Source organism: Oncorhynchus mykiss, chromosome Y, assembly GCF_013265735.2.
Source record: "Oncorhynchus mykiss isolate Arlee chromosome Y, USDA_OmykA_1.1, whole genome shotgun sequence".
NCBI classification, from domain to species: Eukaryota; Metazoa; Chordata; class Actinopteri; order Salmoniformes; family Salmonidae; genus Oncorhynchus; species Oncorhynchus mykiss.
This window is the reverse complement of record NC_048593.1, coordinates 41,722,713-41,740,212: the sequence shown is the minus strand read 5'-3', so window position 1 is coordinate 41,740,212 and position 17,500 is coordinate 41,722,713. Positions and strand designations below refer to the sequence as shown.

General features: G+C 43.0%; 1 protein-coding gene across 1 annotated transcript in view; it reads right to left on the bottom strand.

The window, feature by feature from the left end:
• Positions 1–17,500, bottom strand: part of frem2a (FRAS1 related extracellular matrix 2a) — a 209,295-nt gene that overhangs the window by 112,771 nt on the left and 79,024 nt on the right. The window contains exon 4 of the mRNA XM_036967727.1: positions 17,334–17,480. Within this exon, the coding sequence (XP_036823622.1) occupies positions 17,334–17,480 (147 nt within the window). The remainder of the gene's footprint in view (positions 1–17,333; positions 17,481–17,500) is intronic.

The window sequence follows — 17,500 nt, the reverse complement described above, 5'->3', positions numbered from 1 at the left end:
ACTCAAGGACATTCAAAGACTTGTCCCGAAGCCACTCCTGTGTTGTCTTGGCTGTGTGGTTAGGGTCGTTGTCCTGTTGGAAGGTGAACCTTCGAACCAGTCTGAGGTCCTGAGCACGCTTTCCCTCATTCCTGACTAGTCTAACAGTCCCTACAGCTGCAAAATATCCCCATAGCATGATGCTGCCACCACTATGCTTCACTGTAGGGATGGTGCCAGGTTTCCTCCAGATGAGATTCTTGGCATTCAGGACAGAGAGTTCAATCTTGGTTTCATCAAACCAGAGAATCTTGTTTCTCATGTTCTGAGAGTCTTTAGGTGCCTTTTGGCAAACTCCAAAGGGGCTATTATGTGCTTTTTACTGAGGAGTGGCTTCCGTCTGGCCACTCTACAATAAAGGCCTGGTTGGTGGAGTGCTGCAGAGATGGTTGTCCTTCTGGAAGGTTCTCACATCTCCACAGAGGAACTCTGCAGCTCTGTCAAAGTGACCATTGGGTTCTTGGTCCCCTCCCTGACCAAGGCCCTTCTCCCCCGAATGCTCAGTATGGCCGGGTGTCCAGCTCTAGGAAGAGTCCTGGTGGTTCCAAACCTCTTCAGTTTTAAGAATGATGGGGGCAGATCTGTGCCTCGACACAATCATGTCTCGGAGCTCTACAGACAATTCCTTCGACCTCATGGTTTGGGTTTTGCTCTGACATGCCGGGTCAACTGTGGGACCTTACTGTACAGACAGGTGTGTGCCTTTTCTAAATCATGTCCAATCAATTGAATTTACCACAGATGGACTCCAATCAAGTTGTAGAAACATCTCAAGGATGATCAATGGAAACATGATAGCAAAGGGTCTGAATACTTATGTAATTAAGGTATTTCTGTTTTTTTAAAGCACTCAGGACCTCAGACTGGGGGGAAGGTTCGCCTTCCAAAAAGGACAACGACCCTAAGCAGACAGCCAAGATAACGCAAGAGCGGCTTTCGGACAAGTCTCTCTCCACCCAGTTTATAAAGTAGAACAGACCCTCAACATGAACAAGCATTAGCAGAAGGCTGATTGTATATAGAAGAACAGACCCTGAACATGGCCAAGCTACAAAGACTTAACGGCTGGAAAAACATCACCCTATAGACTATCACAAGCTCTAGAAATAACAACAAAATAATACAATATTAATAACAATAATAATAACAATAATAATAATAATAATAACAATAACAACAACAACCACAACAACTACAAAAATAATAATAACACAGACAATAATAATAATAATAATAATAACAATAATAATAATAATAATAATAATAACAATAACAACAACAACCACAACAACAACAACAATAATAATAACACAGACAATAATAATAATAATAATAATAACAATAATATTAATAATAATAACAACAATGATAATAATAATAACAATAATAATAATAACAATAGCAACAATAATAACAATAATAATAATAATAACAATAATGATAATAATAATAACAATAGCAACAATAACAACAATAATAATAATAATAATAATAACAATAATGATAATAATAATAACAATAATAATAACAATAACACAAATAATAATAACACTAATAATAATAATAATAATAATAATAATAATAATAATAATAATGATAATACTAATAACAATAATAATAATAATAATAATAATAACAATAATGATAATACTAATAACAAGAATAATAATAACACAAATAATAAAGTGGCTGGAGTTGAGTCAGTGTGTTGGCAGCAGCCACTCAATGTTAGTGGTGGCTGTTTAACAGTCTGATGGCCTTGAGATAGAAGCTGTTTTTCAGTCTCTCAGTCCCAGCTTTGATGCACCTGTACTGACCTCGCCTTCTGGATGATAGCGGGGTGAACAGGCAGTGGCTCGGGTGGTTGTTGTCCTTGATGATCTTTATGGCCTTCCTGTAACATTGGGTGGTGTAGGTGTCCTGGAGGGCAGGTAGTTTGCCCCCGGTGATGCGTTGTGCAGACCTCACTACCCTCTGGAGAGCCTTACGGTTGTGGGCGGAGCAGTAGCCGTACCAGGCGGTGATACAGCCCGCCAGGATGCTCTAGATTGTGCATCTGTAGAAGTTTGTGAGTGCTTTTGCTCACAAGCCGAATTTCTTCAGCCTCCTGAGGTTGAAGAGGCGCTGCTGCGCCTTCTTCACGATGCTGTCTGTGTGGGTGGACCAATTCAGTTTGTCTGTGATGTGTATGCCGAGGAACTTAAAACTTGCTACCCTCTCCACTACTGTTCCATCGATGTGGATAGGGGGGTGTTCCCTCTGCTGTTTCCTGAAGTCCACAATCATCTCCTTAGTTTTGTTGACGTTGAGTGTGAGGTTATTTTCCTGACACCACACTCCGAGGGCAATCACCTCCTCCCTGTAGGCCGTCTTGCCGTTGTTGGTAATCAAGCCTACCACTGTTGTGTCGTCCGCAAACTTGATGATTGAGTTGGAGGCGTGCGTGGCCACGCAGTCGTGGATGAACAGGGAGTACAGGAGAGGGCTCAGAACGCACCCTTGTGGGACCCCAGTGTTGAGGATCAGCGGGGTGGAGATGTTGTTGCCTACCCTCACGACCTGGGGGCGGCCCGTCAGGAAGTCCAGTACCCAGTTGCACAGGGCGGGGTCGAGACCCAGGGTCTCGAGCTTGATGACGAGCTTGGAGGGTACTATGGCGTTAAATGCCGAGCTGTAGTCGATGAACAGCATTCTCACATAGGTATTCCTCTTGTCCAGATGGGTTAGGGCGGTGTGCAGTGTGGTTGAGATTGCATCGTCTGTGGACCTATTTGGGCGGTAAGCAAATTAAAGTGGGTCTAAGGTGTCAGGTAGGGTGGAGGTGATATGGTCCTTGACTAGTCTCTCAAAGCACTTCATGATGACGGAAGTGAGTGCTACAGGGCGGTAGTCGTTTAGCTCAGTTACCTTAGCTTTCTTGGGAACAGGAACAATGGTGGCCCTCTTGAAGCATGTGGGAACAGCAGACTGGGATAGGGATTGATTGAATATGTCCGTAAAAACACCAGCCAGCTGGTCTGCGCATGCTCTGAGGGCGCGGCTGGGGATGCCGTCTGGGCCTGCAGCCTTGCGAGGGTTAACACGTTTAAACGTTTTACTCACCTCAGCTGCAGTGAAGGAGAGGCCGCATGTTTTGATTTCAGGCCGTGTCAGTGGCACTGTATTGTCCTCTAAGTGGGCAAAAAAGTTATTTAGTCTGCCTGGGAGCAAGACATCCTGGTCCGTGACGGGTCTGGTTTTCTTTTTGTAATCCGTGATTGACTGTAGACCCTGCCACATACCTCTTGTGTCTGAGCCGTTGAATTGAGATTCTACTTAGTCTCTATACTGACGCTTAGCTTGTTTGATTGCCTTGCGGATGGAATAGCTACACTGTTTGTATTCGGTCATGTTTCCGGTCACCTTGCCCTGAATAAAAGCATTGGTTCGCGCTTTCAGTTTCACGCGAATGCTGCCATCAATCCACGGTTTCTGGTTTGGGAATGTTTTAATCGTTGCTATGGGAACGACATCTTCAACGCACGTTCTAATGAATTCGCACACCGAATCAGCGTATTCGTCAATGTTGTTGTCTGACGCAATACGAAACATATCCCAGTCCACGTGATGGAAGCAGTCTTGGAGTGTGGAATCAGATTGGTCACACCAGCGTTGAACAGACCTCAGCATGGGAGCCTCTTGTTTTAGTTTCTCTCTGTAGGCAGGGATCAACAAAATGGAGTCGTGGTCAGCTTTTCCGAAAGGAGGGCGGGGCAGGGCCTGATATGCGTCGCGGAAGTTAGAATAGCAGTGATCCAAGGTTTTGCCAGCCCTGGTTGCGCAATTGATATGCTGATACAATTTAGGGAGTCTTGTTTTCAGATTAGCCTTGTTAAAATCCCCAGCTACAATGAATGCAGCCTCAGGATGTATGGATTCCAGTTTGCAAAGAGTCAAATAAAGTTAGTTCAGAGCCATCAATGTGTCTGCTTGGGGGGGAATATATACGGCTGTGATTATAATCGAAGAGAATTCCCTTGGTAGATAATGCGGTCGACATTTGATTGTGATGAATTCTAAATCAGGTGAACAGAAGGACTTGAGTTCCTGTATGCTTTTGTGACCACACCACGTCTCGTTAGCCATAAGGCATACGCCCCCGCCCCTCTTCTTACCAGAAAGATGTTTGTTTCTGTCGGCGCGATGCGTGGAGAAACCAGCTGGCTGCACCGACTCCGATAGCGTCTCTCCAGTGAGCCATGTTTCCGTGAAGCAAAGAACGTTACAGTCTCTGATGTCCCTCTGGAATTCTACCCTTGCTCGGATTTCATCAACCTTGTTGTCAAGAGACTGGACATTGGCGAGAAGTATACTGGGGAGGGGTGCACGATGTGCCCGTCTCCGGAGTCTGACCAGAAGACTGCTACGTTTCCCTCTTTTACGAAGTCGTTTTTTTGGGTCGCCGGCTGGGATCCATTCCGTTGTCCTGGGTGAAAGGCAGAACACAGGATCCGTTTCGCGAAAGTCATATTCTTGGTCGTACTGATGGTGAGTTGACGCTGCTCTTATGTTCAGTAGTTCTTCTCGACTGTATGTAATGAAACCTAAGATGACCTGGGGTACCAATGTAAGAAATAACACGTAAAAAAAACCTAAAAACTGCATAGTTTCCTAGGAACGCGAAGCGAGGCGGCCATCTCTGTCGGCGCCGGAAGTACACAGAAATGACCACAGAGATATAGACATGAGAGTAACCCTACACAGTATCAGAAGCTATTATTAAGAGAACTAGAGTATTGTACTTTAGGAAGAAAATGAGCTTTCACACCAAGTTCACCCTCACGTCCCCTCCAAGCTCCGCGGGGAAGGGAGAGAATAACAGAAATACAACAAATGAACTGAAATGGGAACAGAAGAAAAATAGAAAGTGTTTCAAAGAAATAGGCCTTGAGTAATGAAAGGAGAGAAACGGAAGAATGAGATTTCTTCTCTCCATTCCATCTCTCTCTCTCGTGTTCCATCTCGCTCTCGTGTTCCATTTATCTCTCATTGGGGGGTCTCTTCCCACCGTTAGCACACCTCAGACAGGCGGAGGGGAGGAGAAGGGGATGAGAGGGAGGAGAAGGGGACGAGAGGGAGGAGGGGAGGAGAAGGGGACGAGAGGGAGGAGGGGAGGAGAAGGGGACGAGAGGGAGGAGGTGAAGTAGAAAGGGTTCAGGGGAGGTGGACTACAGTTTTAAATATAAAGGTGCAAGTTGGAACCAAATAAGGTTGTTGAGAGCGATGCCATTGAGGAACCATTTTAGGGTGTCTGAGGAACCATAGATGGGATGGTTCTTTGAAGAACCATATAAAAATCTAAAACCAGAAATGTTTAGGCCTTTCACATTTCACATTCTTAAAATAAAGTGTTGGTCCTAACTGACCGTAGGACAGGGAATTTTTTTACCAGGATTAAATGTCAGGAATAGTGAAAAATGGAGTTGAAATATATTTGGCTAAGGTGTATGTAAACTTACAACTGTAAGTAGGTGTTACAACCACAGCATCTCAGTCGTAGTATGTACATTTTACCACAATAAAGTATCTATCATAAGTCACAGCTTTTTAAGGGAAAGTCCAGAGTTAGCTCACAAAAAGGTAAATAAGGTTATTTTAATTTTATTACGGGGGACAATTGCTGTAGGACAATTTAAGATACTCACCAAATGTACGCAAACAACTACAAACGCATACGCCCACGGGCAAGAATACCAAACACAGACGGAAGGGTACACAGTCCCTAAGGCTGCTCCAGACTAACCAGACCCCCCCCTTTCCCCCCTGTAGGATTCTGCCCTGTAGGATTGTTTACTGTTTACCTGAACAAGCTATCATAATCGCTACATGCACGCGCGCGCACACACACACACACACACACACACACGCACACACGCACACACACACACACACACACACACACACACACACACACTTTGGAACTGCAGGCTATGAAGGTTGATAGTACTAGACTTCCTACTCTAGTTACTTCTAACTTGTTTCTTTGATAGGAGTGTTAATTTCCTCTGTGCATTCTGGGTGATGATAGGAGTGTTAATTTCCTCTGTGCAGTCTGGGTGATGATAGGAGTGTTAATTTCCTCTCTGCATTCTGGGTGATGATAGGAGTGTTAATTTCCTCTGTGCAGTCTGGGTGATGATAGGAGTGTTTATTTCCTCTCTGCATTCTGGGTGATGATAGGAGTGTTTATGTCCTCTCTACAGTCTGGGTGATGATAGGAATGTTTATTTCCTCTCTGCATTCTGGGTGATGATAGGAGTGTTTATTTCCTCTCTACAGTCTGGGTGATGATAGGAGTGTTTATTTCCTCTCTGCATTCTGGGTGATGATAGGAGTGTTTATTTCCTCTCTGCAGTCTGGGTGATGGTAGGAATGTGTGTCCACCAGCTTGTCTCCTTCCAGCTCCAAGTCCACACCATCAGGTGTAGACAGGGAAGACAGTTGTAGACAGGTGAAGACAGTTGTAGACAGGTGAAGACAGTTGTAGACAGTTGTAGACAGGTGAAGACAGGTGAAGACAGGTGAAGACAGGTGAAGACAGGGAAGACAGTTGTAGACAAGGAAGACAGGGAAGACAGTTGTAGACAGGTGAAGACAGGGAAGACAGTTGAAGACAGGGATGACAGTTGAAGACAGTTGAAGACAGTTGAAGACAGTTGAAGACAGTTGAAGACAGTTGTAGACAGGGAAGACAGTTGAAGACAGTTGAAGACAGTTGAAGACAGTTGTAGACAGTTGTAGACAGTTGTAGACAGTTATAGACAGGTGAAGACAGTTGAAGACAGTTGTAGACAGGGAAGACAGTTGAAGACATGGAAGACAGTTGAAGACAGTTGAAGACAGTTGAAGACAGTTGAAGACAGTTGCAGACAGTTGTAGACAGTTATAGACAGGTGAAGACAGTTGAAGACAGTTGAAGACAGTTGTAGACAGTTGTAGACAGTTGTAGACAGTTGTAGACAGTTGAAGACAGGTGAAGACAGTTGAAGACAGTTGAAGACAGTTGAAGACAGTTGTAGACAGTTGTAGACAGTTGAAGACAGTTGTAGACAGTTGTAGACAGGTGAAGACAGGTGAAGACAGTTGTAGACAGGTGTAGACAGTTGTAGACAGTTGTAGACAGTTGTAGACAGGTGAAGACAGTTGTAGACAGTTGTAGACAGGTGAAGACAGGTGAAGACAGTTGTAGACAGTTGTAGACAGGTGAAGACAGTTGTAGACAGTTGTAGACAGTTGTAGACAGGTGAAGACAGTTGAAGACAGTTGAAGACAGTTGAAGACAGTTGTAGACAGGTGAAGACAGTTGTAGACAGTTGTAGACAGTTGTAGACAGGTGAAGACAGGTGAAGACAGTTGAAGACAGTTGTAGACAGGTGTAGACAGTTGTAGACAGTTGTAGACAGGTGAAGACAGTTGTAGACAGTTGAAGACAGGTGAAGACAGGTGAAGACAGTTGTAGACAGTTGTAGACAGTTGTAGACAGGTGTAGACAGGTGAAGACAGGTGTAGACAGGTGAAGACAGGTGTAGACAGGTGAAGACAGTTGTAGACAGGTGTAGACAGTTGTAGACAGTTGTAGACAGGTGAAGACAGGTGAAGACAGGTGAAGACAGTTGTAGACAGTTGTAGACAGGTGAAGACAGTTATAGACAGGTGAAGACAGTTGAAGACAGTTGTAGACAGTTGAAGACAGTTGTAGACAGTTGTAGACAGTTGTAGACAGGTGAAGACAGGTGAAGACAGTTGTAGACAGTTGAAGACAGTTGAAGACAGTTGTAGACAGTTGTAGACAGTTATAGACAGGTGAAGACAGTTGAAGACAGTTGTAGACAGTTGTAGACAGTTGAAGACAGTTGAAGACAGTTGTAGACAGTTGTAGACAGTTATAGACAGGTGAAGACAGTTGAAGACAGTTGTAGACAGTTGTAGACAGTTGTAGACAGTTGTAGACAGTTGTAGACAGGTGAAGACAGTTATAGACAGGTGAAGACAGGTGAAGACAGTTGTAGACAGGGAAGACAGTTGTAGACAGGTGAAGACAGTTATAGACAGGTGAAGACAGTTGAAGACAGTTGTAGACAGTTGTAGACAGTTGTAGACAGGTGTAGACAGTTGTAGACAGGTGAAGACAGTTGTAGACAGGTGAAGACAGGTGAAGACAGTTGTAGACAGGGAAGACAGTTGTAGACAGTTGTAGACAGGTGTAGACAGTTGAAGACAGTTGTAGACAGTTGTAGACAGGGAAGACAGTTGAAGACAGTTGTAGACAGTTGTAGACAGTTGTAGACAGGGAAGACAGTTGAAGACAGTTGTAGACAGTTGAAGACAGTTGTAGACAGTTGTAGACAGTTGTAGACAGTTGTAGACAGGTGTAGACAGGTGTAGACAGTTGTAGACAGTTGTAGACAGTTGTAGACAGTTGAAGACAGGTGTAGACAGGTGAAGACAGGTGTAGACAGTTGAAGACAGTTGTAGACAGTTGTAGACAGTTGTAGACAGGGAAGACAGTTGTAGACAGTTGAAGACAGTTGTAGACAGCTGTAGACAGTTGTAGACAGTTGTAGACAGGGAAGACAGTTGTAGACAGTTGTAGACAGGTGTAGACAGTTGTAGACAGGTGTAGACAGTTGTAGACAGTTGTAGACAGGTGTAGACAGTTGTAGACAGTTGAAGACAGTTGTAGACAGGTGAAGACAGGTGAAGACAGTTGAAGACAGGGAAGACAGTTGTAGACAGTGGTAGACAGTTGTAGACAGTTGAAGACAGTTGAAGTCAGTTGTAGACAGGGAAGACAGTTGAAGACAGGGAAGACAGTTGTAGACAGTTGTAGACAGTTGAAGACAGTTGAAGACAGGGAAGACAGTTGTAGACAGTTGTAGACAGTTGTAGACAGTTGAAGACAGTTGTAGACAGTTGTAGACAGTTGTAGACAGTTGTAGACAGTTGTAGACAGTTGAAGACAGTTGTAGACAGGTGAAGACAGTTGAAGACAGTTGTAGACAGTTGAAGACAGTTGAAGACAGGGAAGACAGTTGTAGACAGTTGTAGACAGTTGAAGACAGTTGAAGACAGGGAAGACAGTTGTAGACAGTTGAAGACAGTTGTAGACAGTTGTAGACAGTTGTAGACAGTTGTAGACAGTTGTAGACAGTTGTAGACAGGTGAAGACAGTTGAAGACAGTTGTAGACAGTTGTAGACAGTTGAAGACAGTTGAAGACAGTTGTAGACAGTTGAAGACAGTTGAAGACAGTTGAAGACAGTTGTAGACAGTTGTAGACAGGTGAAGACAGTTGAAGACAGTTGTAGACAGTTGTAGACAGTTGAAGACAGTTGAAGACAGTTGAAGACAGTTGAAGACAGTTGTAGACAGTTGTAGACAGTTGAAGACAGTTGAAGACAGTTGTAGACAGTTGTAGACAGTTGTAGACAGTTGTAGACAGTTGAAGACAGTTGAAGACAGTTGAAGACAGTTGTAGACAGTTGTAGACAGGTGAAGACAGTTGAAGACAGTTGAAGACAGTTGTAGACAGTTGTAGACAGTTGAAGACAGTTGAAGACAGTTGAAGACAGTTGTAGACAGGTGAAGACAGTTGTAGACAGTTGTAGACAGTTGTAGACAGTTGAAGACAGTTGAAGACAGGTGTAGACAGTTGTAGACAGTTGTAGACAGGTGTAGACAGTTGTAGACAGGTGAAGACAGGTGAAGACAGGTGAAGACAGTTGAAGACAGGGAAGACAGTTGTAGACAGGTGAAGACAGGTGAAGACAGTTGTAGACAGGTTAGATAGGGGAAGACAGTTGTAGACAGGTGAAGACAGTTGTAGACAGGTGAAGACAGGTGAAGACAGGTGAAGACAGTTGTAGACAGGTGAAGACAGTTGTAGACAGGTGAAGACAGTTGTAGACAGGTGAAGACAGGTGAAGACAGGTGAAGACAGTTGTAGACAGGGAAGACAGTTGTAGACAGGTGAAGACAGTTGTAGACAGGTGAAGACAGGTGAAGACAGTTATAGACAGGTGCTGACTGTTGCTTGGGCAGGGAAATCAGGTGTAGACAGGTGCTAAGACAGGGAAATCAGTTGTAGACAGGTGCTAAGACAGGGAAATCAGGTGTAGACAGGTTCTAGGGCAGGGAAATCAGGTGTAGACAGGTGCTAGGGCAGGGAAATCAGGTGTACACAGGTGCTAGGGCAGGGAAATCAGGTGTAGACAGGTGCTAGGGCAGGGAAATCAGGTGTAGACAGGTGCTAAGACAGGGAAAACAGGTATAGCTAGGGCAGGGAAATCAGGTGTAGACAGGTGCTAGGGCAGGGAAATCAGGTGTAGACAGGTGCTGACTGGGGCTAGGGCAGGGAAATCAGGTATAGACAGGTGCTAGGGCAGGGAAATTAGGTGTAGACAGGTGCTAGGGCAGGGAAATCAGGTATAGACAGGTGCTAGGGAAGGGAAATCAGTTATAGACAGGTGCTAGGGCAGGGAAATCAAGTTTAGACAGGTTCTAGGTCAGGGAAATCAGGTGTAGACAGGTGCTAGGGCAGTGAAATCAGGTATAGACCGGTGCTAAGACAGGGAGGATAGGTGTAGACAGGTGCTAGGGCAGGGAATTCAGGTATAGACAGGTGCTAGGGCAGGAAAACCAGGTATAGACAGGTGCTAAGACAGGGAGGACAGGTGTAGACAGGTGCTAGGGCAGGGAAATCAGGTGTAGACAGGTGCTAGGGCAGGGAAATCAGGTATAGACAGGTGCTAGGGCAGGGAAGACAGGTGCACTGTGAGTGGTAATAAGGTGAGGACGACAGCTAGTGATCACAGAGGGTACCTGTGTCCAGGTGTCCAGGTGTGTTGATGTGAGGATGTTATGTCAAAGGGGCCTCATTAAAACCGCTGTGTACATTTTACACTACATTTCTGCTTTGCGACATTTCTGAAAAGTCTGAACACCTATAAAACTATTGAGATTGATAAACATGGCTCATACCAAACGTACTCATTTTGCCCCGTTATAATTCAGACCTGTCATTAAAACTCTGCCTCCAAAAAACACCCTCCATTCACCTTTTACGGTGACAATAACACCTTTTATTTTGCAGTATAATTTGGAACTATTGGCATCGTGCCACGGCTAAAAGAAAGAGCAATGGCGAACGTGATCACATTGCCTTAGAGGTGCGAACGGAATGTTGAGATATTGTGCAGTTACTTTCAAACCGAAAACGCATTCCGCCTATAACGAGTGCTTGTGACGTGAATTCGGCAATATTGACTGTATATTTGAAACATTTTAAAACTAGGCTAAATGCTACAGCACACACTTCTATACAAAATACAGATTGATGTGCATCAATAGATTATTGGGTTTCCATGTCCTGCCTTGGTATAGGCTCTGCGAATAAATAGACAATGATGTTGCGCTCCTAATCGCACAGCAATACTGTAGCCTACTCATACGGTCAAATATTTTACATAAACTAGAAACAATATATTTACGGTGTTGGCAGAATATTTGAAACTTTAGCAGTAATTGATGCTGTATCTGGTAAAGGATTGTACATTTCTGAAGAAGAAAACAATGGAAGATGATCGTGGACCTGTCAGCAGAACATTTGATATCAACAATGTTTTGCATCACCCCCCCCCCCCCCCCCAATCTAAATATGATGGACTGCCCACCAAATCTGAAACATTTTCTAGGACAGTCTATTAATAAAATTACAATAACAGTACCTGCAGTAAAACACATTGGTCTACTTCAATGTAAAAGGTTGACTGTAGGCCTGCGTTATAAACCACGCACACCTATGGGATTTCAAACCATGGAATACATACAGCCTATATCTATTTAATAGGCTACTCACCCTGGTCTCAGAGCATTTTGTATTATACTGTACGTAAATCCGAGACACTCCCAGGTGTGTTACGTTTGGTATGGTTACATTAGACAGATGGTTATTTAAAGTAAAAACAAAAGGAAGGAAGTTGGTTGGTATGGCTTGATGGGTTGGCGTACAATGCAAACTACTAACAACCCAAAGGTTGCCAGTTTGAAACTCATCACGGTCATCTTCAGAATTTGTATTAATTAGCAACTGTTCAACTACTTAGCATGTTAGCTAACGCTTCCCATAACCTTAACCCTTTAACTTAACCCCTAACGTTAGCCACCTAGCTAGAATTCGTTAACATATCATATGTTTTGAAAATGTGTAATTCATAACATATTGTATGGTTTGCAAATTCGTAACATACAATACAAATTGTAAATTGAAACTTACCATAAGAAATGGGTGAGGGTCATCCACAAATGAATACATACCATAAGAAACGTAACATATCATACTAATTGGAGTGTCCTAGGATTTACGTACAGAATAATATGAAATGCTCTGAGACCAGGTTGGGCTACTAGATCCAATTTTATGACAGGCTCCTTCGGGAATATGAACCCATCACGGACAGAAAATGTGAGTAAAGTATTTGGCAGTGGTTCTGAAAATAAAATAAGAAAACGATTCCTATGTGTACATATTTTTGATTCTAAAAATAAAATTCACAAATGGAAAAATAGCTGAATTCTTGTAAAAATGTTCCTGTGTTTTTTATTTATCAGATGAGTTCATCTGACTCCTGATAAGAAAAAAAAGGGGCTTCATTGCCAAAATCTCAAACTATCCATTAGCATACCAGCACCAACCTAGTTGGTTGTTGAAACCAGTTGCTGCCTCTAACCTCTCCTTTAACATACCAGCACCAACCTAGTTGGTTGTTGAAACCAGTTGTTGCCTCTAACCTCTCCTTTAACATTCCAGCACCAACCTAGTTGGTTGTTGAAACCAGTTGCTGCCTATAACCTCTCCTTTAACATTCCAGCACCAACCTAGTTGGTTGTTGAAACCAGTTGTTGCCTCTAACCTCTCCTTTAACATTCCAGCACCAACCTAGTTGGTTGTTGAAACCAGTTGCTGCCTATAACCTCTCCTTTAACATTCCATCACCAACCTAGTTGGTTGTTGAAACCAGTTGTTTCCTCTAACCTCTCCTTTAACATTCCAGCACCAACCTAGTTGGTTGTTGAAACCAGTTGTTGCCTCTAACCTCTCCTTTAACTTTCCAGCACCAACCTAGTTGGTTGTTGAAACCAGTTGTTGCCTCTAACCTCTCCTTTAACTTTCCAGCACCAACCTAGTTCGTTGTTGAAACCAGTTGTTGCCTCTAACCTCTCCTTTAACATTCCAGCACCAACCTAGTTGGTTGTTGAAACCAGTTGTTGCCTCTAACCTCTCCTTTAACATTCCAGCACCAACCTAGTTGGTTGTTGAAACCAGTTGTTGCCTCTAACCTCTCCTAATTATTCTTTACAGCCAAAGCAAGACAAGCGTTTGTGTAAGTTTATCGATAGCCTAGTATAGCATTATGTCCAGCTAGCAGCAGGAAGCTTGGTCACAAAAATCAGAAAAGCAATCAAACTAATTGTTTACCTTTGATGATCTTCGGATGTTTTCACTCACGAGACTCCCAGTTAAACTGCAAATGTTCCTTTTGTTCCATAAAGATAATTTTTATACCCAAAATACCTCAGTTTGTTGGTCACGTTATGTTGAGAAATCCACCGGAAATAGCGGTCACGACAATCCAAATTATATCCATAATATCGACAGAAACATGTCAAACGTTTTTTATAATCAATCCTCAAGGTGTTTTTCAAATATCTATTCGATAATATATCAACCGGGACAATTGGCTTTTCAGTTGGAGCGAGAGGAAAAATGACTACTTCTGTCTTTTACGCAAGAATCACTCTGAGAGTCCTCAGCTGTCCACTTACGCAATGTAGTTGTTTACGTTCATTCAACATAAAGGCGTGAAACTACGTCTGAAGGCTGTAGACACCTTAGGGAATACGTAGAAAAAGGAATCTGGTTGATATCCCTTTCAATGGCCAATAGGGATGCATAGGAAGACAACGGTTTCAAAATAAGAGGCACTTCCTGAATTGGATTTTCCTCAGGGTTTCGCCTGCAATATCAGTTCTGTTAAACTCACAGACAATATTTTTTTGTCCTAAGCTGTCAATTGTATGCATATTCTAGCATCTGGTCCTGAGAAATATAATACCTGTCATTAAGACACCTGGACACAGGCAGTGCTCTTTTCACAAGCCCAATGTGTGCCTACCCAGCATGCCGAGCAGGTGACTTGAGTGCTGCTTTATCCCCTTGTTTTATCTACTGTCGTGGAGTTGACTAAATATTTTCATAAAGAAGCTGATAAAACACACAGGTGGTAAATCAAGGTGCCTTAGAAAAGAGGAGGACCAAGTGGAAGAGAGGGAGTGTGGTGATGTAATGTCCACAACTAAAGAATCATTGTGGAATCTGAAAAGACACGTATCCTGAAAGCAGTATGATGTACTTACTACAGTACATGCTACCAGAAAGGAACGAGCAGGGTAGCTAGCTAAGTGTGTCATTGTAGCAAAGTATTTATAAACTAAAACTCTGAACTCTTAAAAGTTTCCTTCATTTTTTGTTCTATTATCTGTACAAAAGGACACCATTGACTTTGTCCCAATAGGCCTGGCATATTCCCTCTTTCAAGGAGCTTTCTGTTCAGATCGGGTTATTTTAAATAAAATCCTTTAGGCCTACATATGAAAAAACAACTAAAAAAACAACTCTACGTCTCTACATCTCTGCCCAGCCCGGCCCGAAGGGTGTTTAGCATCCCCAGTGGCTCTGTAAGAGCTGAGAGGGTTTTCTCTGTTGCTGACCTGCTCTCCAGGCACCATCACATGAGCCTGAAGCCACAGACTCTGGCCAAACTCATGTTTCTAAAAATGAATTTAAAAAAGGCACTGTAGACTAATGATCCTAAAAAGGTATTTTTCGTTTAATTTTAAGTAAGTCACAGCCTATATTATTCACAATTTATAGACTATAATGATTTAGTCTGTCTGTCTGTCTGTCTGCCTGTCTTTCTGTCGTTCTGTCTCTCTGTCTCTCTCTTTCTGTCTTTCTGTCTCTCTGTCTCTCTGTCTCTCTGTCTCTCTCTCTCTCTCTCTGTCTCTCTGTCTCTCTCTCTCTGTCTCTCTCTGTCTCTGTCTCTCTGTCTCTGTCTCTGTCTCTCTGTCTCTCTGTCTCTTTGTCTGTCTGTCTGTCAGTGTTGATGGCCTGGACTGAGTCTGAGCCCGAGGTCTCTGGGCTGTGTTTGTGTGTGGGTGTGTTGGATCGAAGATAACCAGGTGTTCACATCACACTCAATCCGCTGAGAGATGGGGAGTCAGGGAGCAGGCTTTCATGTATGCCCTAGAGATACCCACTCCACAGTAAGAACCTTCCTCAGAGAAAACACACATACAGTAAGAATAGAATATGTTTCTCAACACTTCTACATTCATGTAGGCCGTAAGAATTTGTTCTTAACTGACTTGCCCAGTTAAATAAAGGTTATTTTTTAATTAAATGTGGATGCTACTATAATTATGGATAACAATGAAATGAATCAAGAATGGTGATGAGTGAGCTGGTTACAAAGATCATACCCCATAAAAAATGCTAACCTTCTCTGTTATCTGTAATGGTGAGAGGTTGGCATGTTTTGTTGTGGCCTCTGAAACTTTCTCATTCACGATTATGCATGATTCATTCGTGATTATTCATGATTCATTCATGATTATTCATGATTCATTCATGATTATTCATGAACCATTCATGATTTATTTTTTTCTTATCGACTTATCGACTAAACGTATTATTGGCCAAAACATAACCCAAAACACAGCCAAAAGCAACACGTTTGTAAAGTCATTGAGTCAATATGGGATCAAACACAAAACGTTGGACGACTTTGATAGACTATTGAATTTGTCCAAGTATTTATGCCTTCTCTGCATTAGGTGGGACTAGATAAAGTACTTTGATTTATAAACGGTGAATCAGATATGAATGATAAAACCCTCAAATGAAAGGTGACATTCTCTGTTCTGTCGCCTCAAAAATGTGATCTAAAATCAACAATTCTGGAGTATAGAGCCAAAGAAAAAACAATTGCTTCACTGTCAACATACAGAACCAGTCAAAAGTGTGGACACACTCATTTTCAGGGTTTTTGTTCGTTTTTACTATTTTCTACATTGTAGACTTTTTAATTTTTTTTATAATGTTTTAATTGAACCTTTCTTTAATTAATAATAGAGAAGACATCAAAACCATGAAATAACACATTGGATCATGTAGTAACCAAAAAAGTGTTAAACAAATCAAAATATTATTACATATATATATTTAGGTTCTTCAAAGTAGCCACCCTTTGCCTTGATGACAGCTTTGCACAATCTTGGCATTCTCTCAACCAGCTTCATGAGGTAGTCACCTGGAATGCCTCAACCAACAGTCTTGAAGGAGTTCCCACTGGTACTGTCTTTATGGAGGGAGTTATATATATTTTTCCTTCACCCTGTCCATCATTTCTTTGCCTACTCTTCTCCCTCAACCCCCCCCCCCTCCCCCCTCCCCCCACACACACTGTCACGCCCTGGCCTTAGTTATCTTTGTTTTCTTTATTATTTTGTTTAGGTGACATGGGGGATTTATGTGTTTGTCTTGTCTAGGTAGTTTTGTATGTTTATGGGGCTGTTTCCTTTCTAGATAGTTTTGTATGTTTATGGGGCTGGTTTCCTGTCTAGGTAAATTGTATGTCTATGGTTGCCTAGATTGGTTCTCAATTAGAGGCAGCTGTCTATCGTTGTCTCTGATTGGGAACCATATTTAGGCAGCCATATTCTTTGGGTATTTTGTGGGCGATTATTTCCTGTGTCAGTGTTTGTGCCACACGGGACTGTTTCGGGTTTTTCACGTTTCTTGTTTTGTTGTTGTGTTCATGTAGAGTTTTCCTATTAAAACCATGGACACCGACCATGCTGCGTATTGGTATGATCCTTGTTTCACCTCTTCAGAGGAAGAGGAGGAAATCTGCCGTGACACACGCAAACAACACACAAACAAACACCCCCCCCACTACACTAAACACGCCCCCACTACACTAAACACGCCCCCACTACACTAAACACGCCCCCACTACACTAAACACGCCCCCCCCACTACACTAAACATGCCCCCCACTACACTAAACATGCCCCCCACTTCACCAAACACGCCCCCCCCCACTACACTAAACACGCCCCCCACTACACTAAACACGCCCCCCACTACACTAAACTAAACCCCCCCCCACTACACTAAACCCGATCCCCACTCACCTATGAAGGAGGTTTCTCCCAGATACCCTCGTCGTTTGAGGACCACGTCCAGGAACGTGTCCTGCTCGTCCACAACGTAGTGCTCTCTATCCAGAGAGATCCAGGACCAGTCCAGACGGAACTGCTGCTCCTTCAGCTTGTTTCCACCTGGACACAATACATAGCAA